Genomic DNA, 17296 nt, shown 5'->3' with positions numbered 1-17296 from the left:
ATTACATCCGCTTTAGTTTGCACTGGCGGTGCATTTTGTAATCACGGACAGAATGATCAACATGAATGCCGTCAGATTTTTTTCGGTTTTGAACACTGAAGTCAATAGGACTGCGTACCGGCGCGCTATGTCCCTCAAAGTCTTGCTGGTTTAAATGTTCATAATTTTTACCAGATCGCAATCCAAAGGTCATCAATTTCAACAAACTTTGTTTGCTTTGGTATAATCGCCAGCATGTAGAGGAGAGCGGGCTGGCCGCGCCACATCCAGTGATATTGTTAAATAAACTAAATTAATGGCCAGTGTTAGGGCAAAACGTTCAGACACGAAAACGGCTTCTACAGATACCTAAAACGAGTTTAATAACATCGACGTTAGCAGCAAGATAAACATTTCCATTTTTTCTACATATCACGGCCAACAAAGTACATGAGGTCAGTAACAGTCAACACAATGTCATAAACAACATTACCAATCATATCTTCGAAAGTCGAAACGCAATAAAATCATTAAAAAAATTCACCCATCCAAAACAGCAATTACACAATCACCAGAACCATTAAAATGCACATCTCCTGAGCCAAAATTCGCCGAGCAGCGCGATCAGATGAATTCACAATAGTGGCCGCAGCCCGTGGGGCAGTGCGCGGCCTTCTTGAACCACTCCTGGATGTGCGGCAGATGGCCGCCGTGCGAGCAGCCCTGACACCACACGTACAGGCCGCGCACCGGCAGCTGACAGATACTGCAGGTGTTGGTCAGTTTGCGGCAGGACGTGCAGTACCAGCCGACGCGCTGCAGATGCCGGCCGCACATGTTGCAGTTCGTGTACACCGTCGTCGACTGCTGGTTCAGCTCGCCCACCGCCGGGAGATGGCACAACTTGATGATCTCGTTGGCTACGGTGAAGAGCTGGAAACGCGACAGGAGATCTGCCAAAAAACAGGGGAAACTAATTTTCACGGCAACCAAAATTTCGAAAAAACAATCACAAATCAGCAAAAAGTATTCAAACCAATCTGATAACAAACGGTCAAGAAGCTCGAAAAATAACCCAGAAAATTCCTACATTCGTACGGAAATTGTTTCAAAAATTAAAAGAAATGAGCAACAAAAATGCAACACAGTCCGATATTGAATTTTACAGCAAAATTTATCATGAAATCTAATTCAAAAAATCCATATAAATCCGCGAGAATTCCATCACAAAAATTAGCGGAACTACTGTAAGTAACAAAATGAAAAATCCGATATGAACGCTTACAAAAAGTGCCAAAACATACTCCAAAAATTAAAATAAACGTGCGGAAATCATTTCAAATATTTACAACGAAATAAGCAAAAAATATCAAAAAAGAAACCCATCAAAAATAAATGCGAAAATTAGCTGCTCGACAACCAAAATTAATAAAGGCGCAATAGGAAGTAATACTTTCGTTAACGATAGGTTACAATGTCAAAAGTATTTTTAGAAGTTTACAAATATACAAGCACGAACTAAATGCAGCAGCCTTGATCGTATAATATTACGCAGTAAAAGAGCGCACTTATTTCGCACAATAATACAGATACATAAATGAATTATTTCCGGATAACCGCCAATAAAGTCTTAGATAATTACCGATATAATCCATGATCCACGCTTCCAAACGCAACTCATCGACCATCCCCTTGGCACGGTCGCCCAGCACAATAATCAAACTGACCGCCGTCTGCAGATCGCCCTGGTTGGCATGGAACTCCACGGTGTCCTTGACGCGCTCACTGAAATCGATGCAGTTACTGCAATTGTCCTGCATGGCCAGATTCCCCAGTCGCAGCGCGTCCTCGTACTCGTCCGGTCCCAGCGAACCGCTGCGGTTCCGGTCACGATCCCCGCCGCGACGAATTATCTCCTTCCGATGCGAGGAATCCACGCGGTCGTGCGAGCGATCCGGCAGTTCGGTGCGCACTTCAAAGCCCTCCTAAAAGTATTCAGTTCTTCATAAAAACCTTCACTAAGTCGTTTTAAAAAAATAGTTCAAAGAAAATAATGATCTCATGAGTTTGGAGAAAACGCCTTTCGGTCAAATAGGCTCAAATAAATTACATCACGAAATCTTGCAGGTAATCTATTATCTAAGGCTAAAATTCCTTTCAAAAAACTGGCTTACCACGATACACGCGCAAATCTTTATGTAATAAATTTGCAGAAAATACAGTCAGATATAAAAATTTATTCTGTGAAATTTATCATGCGACTGGTGGCTTACTACAGACTGGCTGAAAACACAACGCATCCAGATGTACACGTAATGACAGTGGCGCGCTCCACTACACTACGATATATTTCCACAGTTCTAAACTGTGTTCCGTTCATCAAAGCGACGATAATATTACATGTACAAACTAATTCGCGGAGTGCACTTCTTCCCCAACAAAACGTTAATTTTCGAATATTATAGAATTCCTATTGCTTCCGGGGAAAAATCAGCGATATTTCATAGAAAAACAAGCTGCCAACGGCAAAGCGACAGTGCAGCTGTTGAAATCAACACTCCAAAAGAATAATAAAAAGAAATGTTTCTCAACAGTGAACACGTACCGTGGGCAGTGTGGGCCAGTGATCCTCGTCATGGATGGTCTCGAACCCGGCGAAGGGCGTGTCAATCTCCTCGAAGACGGTGTACTGCTCGTTGAAGAGGAAATCCCCGGCGCCGGAACTGGGCGGGTCCAGATTCAGAGGATGCGGATCACGGGCGGAGATGCTACGCGGCGTGCGGTGATGCGGATAGCCCGACTCGTAGATGACGCCACCGTCGCCCATGGAACTGCTGTCGTCCGTGCGGCTGTGCAGATGTAGGTCGTCACGCCCACTGCCACCTGCAAACACAACGCCGGAAAGCTAAATGCTGTTGCACGCATAATAAATTTAATATCAGAATAAAATATTAAATGACAAAATGGACAAAATAATCCCCAAAACAAGAAAACCTATTTGAAAACCAACCAAAATAATATTTCGAAAATGAACAAAAACAAGAAAACCTATTTGAAAACCTACCCAAAAAAATAAGTAAATAAAATTTCGAAAATGCACATAAAAACCCAAAAAGCCAGCAAATTCTATTAAAAAGGTAAATCAAATCATCCGAAAACGGAAACAATACTCAGAAAGTAAAAGGGATACTGTATACAAAGTAGCAAACGGGCGCAGGTGATGCCGAAATAAATCGAAAATATTGAATGGAAAAAATCTAACTATCCCAACACAGAAAATTAATTTGTAAAAATTAAATTTACAAATCAAGTGAAGGATAACGCAGGATAACTCAAAACAACGTGCAACATGGTTGCAGAATACAATACGTAATTAATATGCAAAAATTAAAAAAAAACTTGCATAAGCCTTGAATAAATCAACAGAAAAAATCACAAACGAATTTCAGACGAGCTAGTGGAACGCAGCAACGTTTTCGCGGTAATGTTATAATTATTGCAATTCACGTACTGATATGGCGATGGTGATGCGATGTGGTGGAGCTGTACTGTCCGGTCTTATTCATCCGGCTGTCGCTCATGGAGTACAACAGGGCCACCACCTGCCACACCAACGCCACCTGGTCGCGTCCGGCACGCTGCGCCACGCCGGCGTTGTGGTTGCACAGCTCCGACACGGAGCGGCCCTGAAGCTGGTACTCCTTGGCGCACGTCACAAACCAGTCCATCGATAAGGACTGCAAAGCACACAACTATTGTAAAAACTTCCCGCCTGCTTATGTTACTGTTTAAATAATTATACTCGCACTTAAGCTGTTAAATCAGAGAATTATAATCATACTGTTAAATTAATGAATAATAACCAAACTGTTAATTATTTTTCGATTTAAGGAAAACTTTTCTTTAGTAGAAAGAGAAAAAACAAATATTTTGACGATTCCGATGTTCGGTTTTTGCAGGGCGATACGGCAAATCGGAATTTTAAGATTTTATTTGCTTTTATTTTTATTTTTTTATTAACGGCGATGACGTATATACCTGCAGATTTTCATGCGGGTAGAAATTCAGCTGGCTGCTGCCTTCTTTGGGGAACTCTTCGGCGCGCGTTGTTTTGGTGAACATTTTATCCACGCGCGGTCGCAGATACTTTCCGTCGCCTTTGGCAATTTTTTCGCCACACGCCATGGCCACGTCACCGCTGCATCCGATATCCATACCCACGGGATTTACCTGCCAAAATATCGAAATAAATCTCACTTTGAATTCAGTTCCAACCAGGTGTACCAGAAAGCAAGAATGCGGCAATTTGTGACTTTTCCCGAATAATAACAAAAAACGTTTCGGTAATTTTTGCTTGCTGAAAAACCGACAACAAAGAGATGCAGTAAAAATTACAAACCCAGGAAAGACGAAAATGAAATAAGAAACAAAATCATACAGACTGCATCGAATGGCGAAATTTTGTAACTAGGCTTAATACAAGAAATATTTATCCAGATTTTATAACAGAAATCTTTAACCAGGTTTAAAGAAGAAATATCTAACCACGTTTAACACAAGGAGTGTTGGATCCAGGTTTATTAAAAGAAATATTTAATCAGATTTAATAAAAGAAAGGCTTATGTAACCACGTTTAAATAAATCGCCACTTATTTGTCAACTTAAACAAATTTTCCTCGATCCCGTGATGACCCACCTTATCAGCCGGTCGTTTGGCATCCTTAAAGGCAAACTGACTCAACCATCCGTCCTTACTTCCGGCCAGAATAATATGCGGATCCTCCCGCCACACCAGCGACGTCACGGTGTCCGTGTGCTTCTCGAAGGTGGCAAACGGAATATACGGTCGCCGCAGATCCCACACCGACACGGAGAAGTCGGTGACCAGCGCGGACGAGGCCAGGTAGGGACGACGGTGCGGACGCCACGCTATGGTGCCCATGGCGGCGATGGTGGGGACCAGGGAGTCCAGGGAGGGGTTCTTGCTGACCTCCGATAGATTCCACACTTTGATGCACTTGTCGCGCCCGCAGGTGGCCAGCAGGTTCGATTCGCCGGGATGGAAGTCGCACTGGAACACCGGACCGGCGTGGCAGGTGAATTCGCGGATGCAGATCTCGGCGCTCTGTCGGAATAGGGAAAATACCATGGAAATGCTCATACGTCTACCAAAACTGGAATTACAAACTATTTTTAAAGCAGAAACTGATACATATGTATGTTTTCCTTTGCAAAACAATTTACTAAACCTTCTTTATGTGGTAACGAAACCACTGTCAGAAATATACAAAAAAGGCACATTAGCAAATAATATAAATATTTGATTATACACGAAGTAATAAAAAAAATGCAAAAAATATTATTATAAACATAAAATAATATTGGAAACAAAACATGCGAAAATACGGTAAGCAATCAAATCGGAAAAACCGAGAAAATTTTTTTCTATGCATTAGAATATCGTGGATGCCAAATAATTCTTCTAGTAAAACGTCAGATAAATGGTAACATGATTTGCAGTATAAACCACTATACTTGAATAAAAATTTTAAAATACAAACACATTCTAATCAGAAAGTATCGGGCATAAATCTTCTGCAAAATATGTACCCGCGAATCGAAGAACTGCACATTGCCATTTTCCAGGCAGACCGCGAACTGTTGTGGATTATGTGGATTAAAACGCACATCACGAACCGCTTCCTCACTGTAAAAAAGAAAAGTAAATACGAAGTACAGTGCCACCAGAAAGCGCTACGAAGGCTTCAATCACCAGTGTTCAGTGAGTGCACCAGCGTAAAAAAACTATGAGTAAATAATCAATAAATATTGTTATTTACACCTGATCAACCTAGAACTCAACCTAGAATTTTTTGGTTTTTCGGCAAGCGGTATACCGAACAATATTAATACAATGAAAGCCCAACGCGATAAAACATTATCTGAAAAGAATTCCGCTGACCGGGAAATTACAAAATCTAAAGCACCGTACACAAAGCTAGTCATTTTCTACGCAGTAAGCAAGGAATAATCACACATTACCATTTAAAGATCATGTGCGGCTTTGCAGTTCGCAAATCGAAGAGTATCGCCGTGGTATCCTGGGAGCCGCTCAGCAGCAGATTCTGCTCGCGCGGATGGAAATTGACTCTGCAAATCAAAAAGCTCATTACCAAACAAATTCATTTTTTCATATTATTTTTTGTAAAACAACAAAGCATTCAACATAATGTTTTCTTAAACTGCAATTATCGAACTAATACAAAGAGTACAATTAACATTATCCAGAAGGTAAATAAAACGAAGAAAAATTAAAAGAATCACACAGAGAGCAAACACGAAAACCAGCCACTCAGCAAAAGGATAAAAAAATTTCAATATAGATCAACTGCTTACAAATTCCGTTTTGGGGACATTAAAGATTTTAAAACAATAAATACACGAATATTTGCTTCGCGAATATTTATGACATTATCAGAATATATTCAGCTGGCTTACCGATTTGCAGTGCGTCGATGTTCCGTGAAGACGACATCTAAAAATCAAAAACCAAAACCGAAAATTTTGCCTGACCGCTGACAGTACAGAAAATTAGTCCAAAACTATATCAAACACAATCTCTAATAACACGAAAAAAAAATTAAAAATTACAATTATTAAACAGCTGCAAACCTACATAATTTAAAAACCCACAACCGTTATTTACCTAATTTCATTAATCATTTTATTTGCTTACAAAATGTAATTCACGCTTTAGGCTGCTATACAGTAATTTAATTTACGCTAATTAATTAACGCTATTTAATTTTTTTCAAGGTGCGTGATTTATACAGAATTTATGCGCAGAGCTTTTGTAATTTTTGTATTGTAATTTTTTTAATTTGGCTTTTGGATTAACTTTTGGTATTTTATTTACCTTGTCGAACGCTGGAATTATTGGGCAAATTCCACACACAAACCGCTCCCGCTGTCGTCGCCGTGGCCAGAATTGTCTCTAAACAAAAATCACACGACTGTTGTCAAGAAATCAACGGGGACCCCGCGAGTCAACCACCAGTAAAAATCTTCCAAAATCAAATTGATACTGTACCGTCGTTGGGATTCCACGCCACATCGGTGCAGGCGCCATTAAACTGGCTGTTGCGTTTCGATAAACGCAGATTCTCCTTCTCCGCGAACCTCTCCTCTTCGATCCCGAAGATCCGGATTACTGCGATCAAAATACCAACGATGAAACATCATCAAGAGGCGCGAGTAACCCGGGACATTAAATTATCTGTGCAGCTCAGCATTATACAGCATACGTACAGTTTCGTCCAGCTGCCACCACTTGGGAAGCATCGCGATTCAAGGCACTGTAAATTTGCAATCCATATCAGTAGCAAAAAAATGATTACCAGGATTCAAAGGAACTGAACCCTGGTTTTACTCAGCCAACAGGTTAGACAGAAACACAGGGGGTGCCATTAAGATAGTGGTGGCCTACATCGCTTTGATCGGGCTTTCCAAATTGACGGAAAATGATTTCGGGCTGGAATTGTTGGAGTAGCTCATCTTCGTAGCATGCTAATTTTCAGATACGTTTGACAAATGTCCAGCAATATACTGACCAGCTGCAGGCGGGGGAAAATGTTGGAAAATTAAGCATGAAAATTGAAAACAAAACTCAGTTGCAATCAGCAAGCTGAAATCAAAACACAGCTGATGTTCGGGAAATGACACATCTGAGACTCTGAGTAGCGTGCCGAAGCTTTAACGGCAGGCTGGCAGTACATAATACTTATACACTATACAGTACTGTAAGTTACTAACGTAAGTACATATATCTGCATTCCAACTTTTTTCAGAAATTTTAAAACGAAATAAAAAATCAAAAATCACTGAAAACCTATGAAAAAAAATTAAAATACACGCAAAAGTTTATAAAAAGGTTGGTCCGTGACGAGTGCTGCATTAATTTATAATTTACTGTCCTAAAGATGTTTGTTTTTATTGAGATTGGCGATATAAAGCAGTCACAAGTTTACAGCTGTAAAATTAAAAGATATTTGTGCTGATTACACAGCCTCAGTCGATTACGGAAATAAGCGTCCTAATCACACAAAACATTTCATCCAAATTAGCCGATGCTTTTGCTGTTCCCAAGACAGGCCGCATTCCCGCGTTGGATTTTGGTGCTGATCCGCTGGCGCAGATACTTCGTCGCCCGTACCTCGCCTGTTTCCTGTCGCATGTAACACTTCCCGACTTCGGTGACCAAGCGAGAAGCGTCCGGTCCGAGTGTTCCGAGTGTTTCGACGCCTGCGGTACGGAATGTGTACCCAAGGGCGATTTCCCGATACTTCGCCACTTTTTCCTGTTCTCGCTGCGCGTGCCGCGGCAGCCCCTGCTTGTGTTTCGATGTTGCCGCAATGTGTGACAAAACCACCGTGTACACACATGTGGCGTCCCAGGTCAGCATTTTCCTCTTTTCCCACGGGACCAACGTTACTCCATCGGGGCGCTTGCCGTTGGTTCGGCATTTACCACTTGATTGCAATTCCTTTTCTATGCCGGCTGAAGACTGGTTCATCCCACGTCTTCTGGAGTTTTCGGGTTTCGGAAGTCGGAAATTGGCGTTGGTCGTTCGCTGCCACTCTTCTGAAGTCCCGCAAGAGTACTTACACTTCCGGGTCGAAATCCACTATCTCGCTAGTCAGTGTAGCCACTGAGTTAGCCGATGCCTAAGACGTCGGGATTCCGAGCTCTCAGGGCTTCGGATTCCGAGACCGCCCTGTGCGACCGGAAGTGTCAAAACTGTTTTCTCAAACAATCATTATTTAAATCATCTGGCTTTAGAATCAAGAACGTGCTCTAACGAACTATTAGGAGCTCCGTTTTTTTTTTAATTTTTTTTATGGAAATGGCTATAGGCACCCCCTTTCACCCCCGTTATCTATAGGCACCCCCTTTCGCACCCACTTAGACTATAGGCACCCCTTTTCGATTAATTAATCTCTGCACCCCGTCGTGTGCGAAAGCTATAGGCACCCCCTATTGTCCGTTGCTATGTTTTAAGGTCGAATTTTGTTGACCTTAGAAAATTTTCAAGAAAGTCATTTTACCACCGGCTCCGGATCTTTTGCCTGTTACTTTTGTAATACATGTGAGTTGCTGCAGGAGAAACAGCTCTGTAATAATAATGTCTGACAGTTCTGTAATAAATAGCCCATCCGAAAATAATCCACGATCCGACAATGACCTGGTTTACCCAACCACTACCGAAGAAAACGACCTGAAGGACAATTACCCGGCGTTTTCCGAATTCGAAGCTGCTTTCAAGCAGTATCAAAGAGATACGTTCCAAACATTCGTAGTCAGGCGATCTGAAAGCCTGGGAAAAACGCATCCCAAAGCGGATACCCTGAAGTACAAAAACATCTCTCCCAGTGCTGGCAACTGCCGCTCAGCCAAATGAGCAGGTAATTGTGAAAGAGGTGAAACCTGGCCAAGACGGTGCTGGAATTCAAAAAATTTTGTGAAACAAAAAGACTGTCAAAACATTGTTGTCAGTCTTCTGCGAAAAAAAAAATAAAAATGGGTGCCTATAGTCCGCGGAGAAAAACGGGGTGCGAGAATTATCTAACGGAAAAGGGGTGCCTATAGTAAAACAGGGTGCAAAAGGGGGTGCCTATAGCAAACGGGGGTGAAAGGGGTGCCTATAGTCTCACCCTTTTTTTATTTTCCTTTGTACTTTTCATAGTGTCCTTGCGTCGCCATCTTATAACGTCATTATATTTTTGTGCCTGAATTTAAGCAACATACGTGTATTGTCTGAGTTGTGTAACACGTAATTGTATAAACCTCAGACAAGGCATCAAAACACCAAAGCGCCGGTGTTGTCTCGTCAAACATCGTCGTGCTGTGTATCTCGTCAAACACATCAAAACACCTCTGCAATAGACGGGTCAAAATATCAAGGCTTGTCCAGTTCGTATTTGGTGTTTGGATCGATCCAAAGACGCCGCAACTTTTATTACGGGCTACGGCTATTTTGCCGCAGTATGAACACCGTCAAAATAAAGTTTTGGTCAACTGGATTGTACAGGCGGGTTATTTGTGATATTTTACTTACATACTTCGTTATATAGGGCGGCAAAACAGCCTGCTGGCTATTGTGGCGGCTATAAGAAGTATGAAAAGACCTTCCCTCCGCTCGATTATCGATTTACGCGCTATATTAATACGAGTATTTATAATAATGTTGTGGGCTGCTTGGCGCATTATTCATCCTAAGCAAGCACACTATGCATCACGCAGACTGTGCAGAATGTGCACTATGCTGTCTATGCAGAATTAGCAGTCTTCATACATATTATTGATATACTTTATCTATATTACAGTATATTACTCGTATCAAGCCTGTCCTGTGCATATAATTTACAGATCTTTAAATTAAATACCTTTTCCAAGTAAATAATGTACGAGTTCAGAGCGGTTTGTACGCAATTTGCTGCTGTCTCCAATTAAAACTCGCATCACAATAATCATTATAGACAGTATAAAAGTGCATACGTTTATCAGTAATGTGTAGGCTGATTAAATAGACGGAATAAACAATCGTTTGATCGGAGAACCATGGACTTTCGACTTTCCGGTATTCACACGCGTCTGCCGGCTCTGCAATCTGCATCAAATTTTATAATTTGCGTTTCACTGCCAGCGCCGGTTAGCGGTAGCGAGCGCTGCACTAGCTCTAACTCTCATACAGACGATCAGCATACTCAGTGAAGTTCATGTGAGTGAACAGTATATGGTTCTTTTAATGTGAAATGCCGTAATAATAAAATTAGTACTATTTGCGCAGAGCGTACACGATAATACGAGTACCGTCTGCGGGCAAATAAAACGTCATACGACTTATCAGTTAATGCATTCTCGTGTCAGAAAGGTCGGGGCCATGCGTAAGCTACATAATATGTAGCTGCACCGCATAGTATGCATGTTAGTACGATACTGAACCTCTTGTTCTCACGGCTTTTATCTAGTAACGGTAATAACTACTGCTGAGTTTTGGTTTGTCATGTTGTAATGGGAAGTTTGTGATTGTATCGAAAAACTTTTTCGATACAACTTTAGTCAACTTTTCGATACAACTTCAGTCAAAACGAAAAACTTTAGTCAAGGAACGAATATCATCATCTGATTGACCGGCATCAGTATGGCTAAAGGTACAGTACATAAGATACCGAATCTCTTTTTCATTTTCTAAAGGACGATCGAAACCTTTTTTATTTTCTCGTGACAAAGAATTATTACGGAAACAGCCACGGAGTTGCTTCTTGTCTCCTCAGCTGATGGTAAATATTCACTCACAGAAATTTGCCCCGGGAATATCGTGTCCAGTATTTCAGTACGATTCCCTTGAAAACGGATAATGGCAGTACTAGAAATGTTTGCGTTCCCGATTCGTAGAGTAATCCACAAGTAGACGTTTTGAGGTTTAGGGTTTTGCATATAACTGTGAAATAAGTTTTCAATTGTTTAGATTTGGGCAAAGATTTGCGCACTGAAGATATCTACCTGGATGAACAACAAATTCGCCAGTGTTTGTTTGAAATTCTTCGCAAACCATTTAATCCTGGAAGTATTTATCTCGACAACACTGCTTACGATGGGGATGAAAATTCTACGCTTGTGTACACTCTAAAAGATACAAAACCAAATTTAACCTCACTGTGGAGCAAGTGGCTAAAAGAAAGATCGCCAAATGTGGCCTATATACCCCCAGAATGCCTTCCGGATCTACCGCATTTGACAGCCGATATTAGCAAAGTGGATAGTTGGGCAGCTGGATGCCTGCTGGCGCATTTGTTGAACCTTGGAAAACCGTTAACACTCAAACGGTTCTGGCAAAATGGTCCAGATAAAGTTGTTTTCGGGCTGAATGAGGGGCCGCTACTAGAAAACCTTCAAACGTTTTACAAGCACGATTCTGAAGCCGGTCTAATGATAGGGCCGGAAATTCCGCCCATCCCAGATATGAGCGCTGCGTGCAAAGAATTTCTTGAGTGTTCGTTGAACCGCAATGCAGCTGAACGATCGTCTCTCCAAGAGCTTCAAGCCCATCGTTTTATCGATATGAGCAAATCTTTGGAGGAGTTAAACGCACCCGACCGCACGGAGTCGTACCCGGTGACTACCGCCAGCGCGGATCAAATAAAAATAATCAACATACGGCAACACCCGTTTCTAAAGGATACGTCACAGTGTCGTATGCAGGTAGGAGAAATCCAGTTGGGTGATAGTCCGGGCATTGCCACTGGTCAAACTGCTGAAATTTGGCGGTTTCAACTGTTGAACGAAAAGACTGACCGAGAATTTTACATGAAAGCTTTCAAGAACTTGCTAAACCTGCTTAATACAATGCCAGATCAGAGAATTGGCCGTCTGCAGACCGATAGTGTCAACGTTGTGCAGTTTTTCGGATGGCGATTTGCTCCACCATTGATCAGAGGATGTTGCCCAGAGTTCCAAGTGTATGCCGAATTTTGTGCAGGTTAGTATCGTATTATGCTGGTGTCTGCAATTATGTGGGAAAGGGAGTTCTGCAGTTTTTATTATTATATGCTTACCGTAAAGTCATAGCACCGTGTGACTGTGATATCTACAAAATCAATGTGCATATTACGCGTACGAGTACAAAAATGCCACCAGGGTGTCATGGCTGTGTTACTGTGTCTGTTTCTATAGACGTTTGGCTGGTTTAGCTTCTTTTGTACGAAGCGCTTAAATTCAATCGATAACGTAATAATCGCAGAAAGTAAGGTATGTAAGACTCAAAGAACTTACTCACGGTTAGCGCTCCTGTTACAGTTGAAGTTAACGTTTTCGTTGCCATCTAAAAGCACATCGCCGCCTGTCGGCTTTCAGCAAGTCTGCTCAGTGAGGCTACCTGCATAACTACCCCTAGCTAGTTAGGACTTAGGCCACAAGTGAAACATGTACATTGTTCGGTAAACTAGCTAGATAGCATCTCTCCTGCTTTTGTGTGCAGTTAAATGGTTGCAGGCGGAAATTTCGAGGACGCTGCAAGCCACCATTTGCCACTCGATGTGATACAAAAATGGTTGTACGAAATGTTGTGCGGCTTAAATTTTCTGCATCAAAATCGTGTCGTTCACCGCAACCTAAGCAGCCGGGTAATTTTCTTTACTGAAGCGAATTTTACTGGAACAATTAAGATCGGGGGTTTCCATAAGATGCGACAACTGGAAGCGGATCATACAACGAAACATGAGATCAGTGCTCGTTCAGGAGAAGACGGTCGCTTTGTTGCTCCGGAGTTGATTAATTCTGGCACAGACCATAATATCGGACGAAAAAGCGATGTCTGGAGCGCTGGTTGTGTCGCACTGCATCTGCTAACTGGACAACCACCCTTGTATATTGGAGCAAAGAACCAGCCTATGCATTTGGAAATGGCAGTTCTCTATCGCTTAAACAATAGCAAAAATCCACAAGATAAACTTCCTTTCATTTCCGAGTCGTTACCGAACAGCACCAGGGACTTCGTCCTCCGTTGCTTGAATTTCGATCCGAAAGAGCGGCCGCATGCGTCCGATTTGCTTGCCAGGGGCGGACCGCTTTCGGATTTCACCAACGACCCGGATAATCCCGAGCGCTATCCGAACCTGGACATGAAAACTCTACCACAATCCACGTTGGAATACTGGGAAAATAACTATCTACCTGGCCCCTAATTATTGAAAATTTGGATTTCACAAACGTTTGAAGTACAGGTACTTAATGGTGAAAACAGTCAATTGTTCCAAACACAATTTCCCATCTCCCGAAAAGCGAGACTATAATCGCATACAAGTAGTCGACGTTACGACGAGTGGACGCTTTTATATAATCGAAAATACTGTAACTTCTTTCAGGTATGTGCTCGCGCTTTTGCATTAAAACAGGGACAGCTATAGCGCGTATTCGCGTGATAACGCATCTCAGGATGCAAGGCGCTGCACAATTCTACGATGTACAAGTACCTACTACCTACCGTATCGCACTGTTAATCAATCGATGGAAACAAGCCGAGTAAAATTGTGTGCCTTCCTTGCTTATGATGTCCTGCAGTGTTTTCGGGTCAACACATAGTAAACCGTTTTACAAATTTTGAAATTTTGGAAGTTCGTTGGAAGATGTGAAAAAAAGCTGAGCACCCTGGTTTGGTGTAAAAATAAGCTTTACGCGTATGTTCATTTATGTAACAGATTTGCAAAATATCGGTCTACAATGAGACTTTTACCACACCAGGTAGCGTTTAAACGGTTCCAAACTTCCAAATGTTATTTCAAAAATGCCTGCTAACTCCGTAACCACATGTTGCGCGCATAAGTTTTCCCGTCAACGCGTACAAATCATTTGACCATAAAATGTCACAGAACTATTCAAAAACGAGTTTGGGAGTGCGCAGAAGTGAAAAATTTCCGAGCTGGAGCATGCACGTGTATTTGGTTAGTATAATGTACAATACTCTGTACATACCTGCTCGCCTCACCTTAAAGAAGCAACATGGCTTTCTTTTGTACTACCTTTATTTGCCAACTTTACAGCCAATATGCTAAGCTAAGCAATATCGAATAAAGCACGCTTAGCTAAATCCGAGGTATAACTTTATATCGGCTGCATTCGAGATATACAGAACTTATGACGAATGTAGCGGCGGTGCCGCTTACGTATGTACGAGTGCAGTTGTATGAGACGTACGGGTAGTACAGATTGCCCAGTTTAGGCTTTTAAGCGCAGCGACGGCTAATGTGATGATGTCATACTCCTTTCTTAGACGCGGAATAGCTCTGGCCACAGGCCAACCAGGTTCCAAAGAGTTTTTCCGGCAGCGTCTGTCGATCCAGATTCCAAGAGGAAACGCGCTGTGTGTAATGGGCACGTTTTCCGGATACGGAAAACATAGCAAACGTGTTTTTGTTATATGCTGTTCACGTTTTAGTTCTGTTTTCCAGATATGTTTATCTGTTATCTTGATGTTATATACTTACTTTACAGAGCTAGCGGATGTACGGCAAGAGCAAGAACAAGAGAAATTGCACAACTTTATGTTTCGTTCTAAAAAGCCATGTTGGTATCACGCCTTAAGCTGGCTTACAATTTCTGCTGCTGAAAACCTTTCGATACTGTCCAAGCGCAAACAGCCTTCTATACAAACCTGCAGAGTTCTCAATATTCTATCATCGACAACAGGAACGTAACCATCCATTATCAGTTCAACAAAACGAGTATCCAAAAGTGTTTTTTCCGTTCCAGTAACGATTTCGCCGGTTGCTTTGCGCAGGCATGTCTTAAAATTTCCTGTCACACATTTTCCCAAAACTAGCAAAATGCAGCCAAGACTCCAGATGTCAGACTTCAATTCACACGTTTCGGTTGATCCGCTCAAAGTTCTTTTAAGATTTTCTGGCGACATGTACCAGATGGAACTGCGCAAGCGAGTACTACCACCAGGGTAGCTGCCGCGTAAAAGTGTCTGCGTTATGTAATCCAGGCCGCCGATAACCAATTTAGTTTGTTCACTTTCCAACTGCTCCACAAAGATGACCTCAGGTTTCAGATCACCATGGACAATGTGGTTTCGGTGTAAAAACTCTAATCCGCTTGCAAGATTTGCTGCATATTCTATAACCATTTTCTCCGGAAATAACGCTCCGAGTTCCCGCAGCATTTTTAGCCGACTTGCAAGGTTTCCATCTGCAAAACCCCATAGGCAAATTAACCTAACTACTACAACACCGAAAAGCTTCTGGGTCCTCTGTATGTAAAAAGGCCGTAAGAGCCCTTTGCCGTCCAGCATAACCGCGGTAAGCGAACTGCCGACACTATTTTCGCCTGGTTCGACGTTTATTAAACCGTTTAGGTCTGGACAAAACCACCGAGTGTACAGACTTAGTCTGTATACTCGGTGGTTTTGTCCAGTGATTTAAAACAATGCATGGTATCGATCTTGTTAAGGGAATTGGGCCGGGCGGCGCCTCATTTGGCCCGGTACATAGTACCAAATTCGGGTACATACACAGGAACCTTCGCTGTCGCGCACTCCTAAACACTTTTTTGCATTGCTTTATGACATTTTGTAGCCAAAGGATTTATATAGTAGGCGTGAAATCCGTTTGCGCGCGCAACATTCGGTTCGGGAGTTATTAATGAAATCAAATTCCAAAAGTTTAAACGCGTGGGGGTGTACCAGAAGTCTCATTATGAACCGATGCTCTTCAAATTTTGCACGAAAACACATTACTATGAAGATCGTTTTGGTACCGAACCAGCTTTCTACCCATTTTTTTCAAATTTTAAAATGAATTTCAAAACTCCCTTCATAGTAATGTGTGTTTTCGTGCAAAATTTGAAGAGCATCGGTTCATAATGAGACTTTTGGTACACCCCCGCGCGTTTAAACTTTTGGAATTTTATTTCACCAATAACTCCCCAACCGCATGTTGCGCGCACAAACGGTATTTTCGCTTGTGTATACGAATCCTTTGGCTACAAAATATCATAAAGCAATGCAAAAAAGTGTTTGGGAGTGCGCGACAGTGAAAGTTGCCGTGGATCGGTGGATGTATACAAATTTGGTGCTATTTACCGGGCCAAATCCCTTAAGATCGATAACGTCATTGTATCCAGCTTCAATAACAACCAGGTGTTTCTAACTTTCCATGTTCGTAGCGCTGCGTGTGAGGCTAATGGTAAGGTAAGATATACATTCCCAATCGCGACTGCTACTTAGTAAGTGGAAACTTATATTTAGACAATCCATCTGTTCACCCTGTACGGGTGACTTACTTCGATAGTAATCCATGGCCAACTCTACGGATATCCCTCGTGTAGCTTTCGTTAATGTGATCTTATGATACGCAACCACTCGAGGATGTCGGAGTTGTATTAGCGCTTGCAATCGACCCAGTATTCGGGGATAGCTTTCCGCGACGTGGAAATCGTTTGTGTTTAACTGCATGACTTTTACCGCTATACTAACACTGCCAGGACGCACGTCAGGATTGCTTTCTGTTAAAGCAGCCATGTAGACAATACCACATGACCCTTTTCCAATGTAGTCAGAGTTTCGGTTATAAATGTAATTCTCCAGGCTGCCAAATGATCCCATGTGTTCGCCAACTGCTGAAGCGATTTCTGGATGCGTCAGTTTGGCCTGCATCAAATAAATACGGGTTTAATGCCGCTTCTTAAGAGCGTGTCAATGTATTAAAGCGAGCAGCTAATAAGTTAAGTGAATTTAAGATTTTAAGTTTAAGTGTAACTG

The 17296-nt window shown here is 42.0% G+C and overlaps 3 protein-coding genes across 6 annotated transcripts in view; 1 reads left to right on the top strand and 2 right to left on the bottom strand.

The window, feature by feature from the left end:
* Positions 1-336: 336 nt before the first annotated feature.
* Positions 337-7657, bottom strand: LOC129597465 (GATOR complex protein WDR24-like). The gene is made up of 13 exons (XM_055495024.1): positions 7466-7657; positions 7288-7334; positions 7070-7189; positions 6896-6973; positions 6478-6514; positions 6022-6129; positions 5590-5686; positions 4676-5104; positions 4018-4209; positions 3491-3716; positions 2585-2862; positions 1622-1964; positions 337-932 (listed from the first exon to the last, which is right to left on the bottom strand). The coding sequence occupies exons 1-13, from the start codon at positions 7531-7533 to the stop codon at positions 604-606; spliced, it is 2352 nt and encodes a 783-aa protein (XP_055350999.1). The 5' UTR covers positions 7534-7657; the 3' UTR covers positions 337-603.
* Positions 7658-10901: 3244 nt separating this feature from the next.
* Positions 10902-15065, top strand: LOC129597466 (uncharacterized). Of its 4 annotated transcripts, XM_055495029.1 has the most exons (5): positions 10902-11189; positions 11507-12517; positions 13030-13160; positions 13221-13760; positions 14807-15065. In XM_055495029.1, the coding sequence occupies exons 1-4, from the start codon at positions 11180-11182 to the stop codon at positions 13719-13721; spliced, it is 1653 nt and encodes a 550-aa protein (XP_055351004.1). In that variant the 5' UTR covers positions 10902-11179; the 3' UTR covers positions 13722-13760; positions 14807-15065. The 4 variants fall into 4 exon arrangements, with proteins under 4 accessions (XP_055351004.1, XP_055351002.1, XP_055351001.1 ...); XM_055495027.1 differs by having other exon boundaries at positions 13030-13754; XM_055495026.1 differs by lacking the exon at positions 14807-15065 and adding an exon at positions 13902-14413 and having other exon boundaries at positions 13030-13760.
* A 105-nt stretch (positions 15066-15170) lies between these two features.
* LOC129597463 (uncharacterized) overlaps positions 15171-17296 on the bottom strand; it is a 28371-nt gene continuing 26245 nt past the window's right edge. The window contains exons 8-9 of the mRNA XM_055495023.1: positions 16819-17185; positions 15171-15726 (exon numbers count right to left, since the gene is read on the bottom strand). Coding sequence (XP_055350998.1) covers positions 17176-17185 — 10 coding nt within the window. The 3' untranslated portion in view covers positions 15171-15726; positions 16819-17175. The remainder of the gene's footprint in view (positions 15727-16818; positions 17186-17296) is intronic.

This window comes from Paramacrobiotus metropolitanus, unplaced genomic scaffold, assembly GCF_019649055.1.
Source record: "Paramacrobiotus metropolitanus isolate TYO unplaced genomic scaffold, Prichtersi_v1.0 Parri_scaffold0000105, whole genome shotgun sequence".
Classification (NCBI taxonomy): domain Eukaryota; kingdom Metazoa; phylum Tardigrada; class Eutardigrada; order Parachela; family Macrobiotidae; genus Paramacrobiotus; species Paramacrobiotus metropolitanus.
This window is presented reverse-complemented; position numbering and strand designations above follow the sequence as displayed.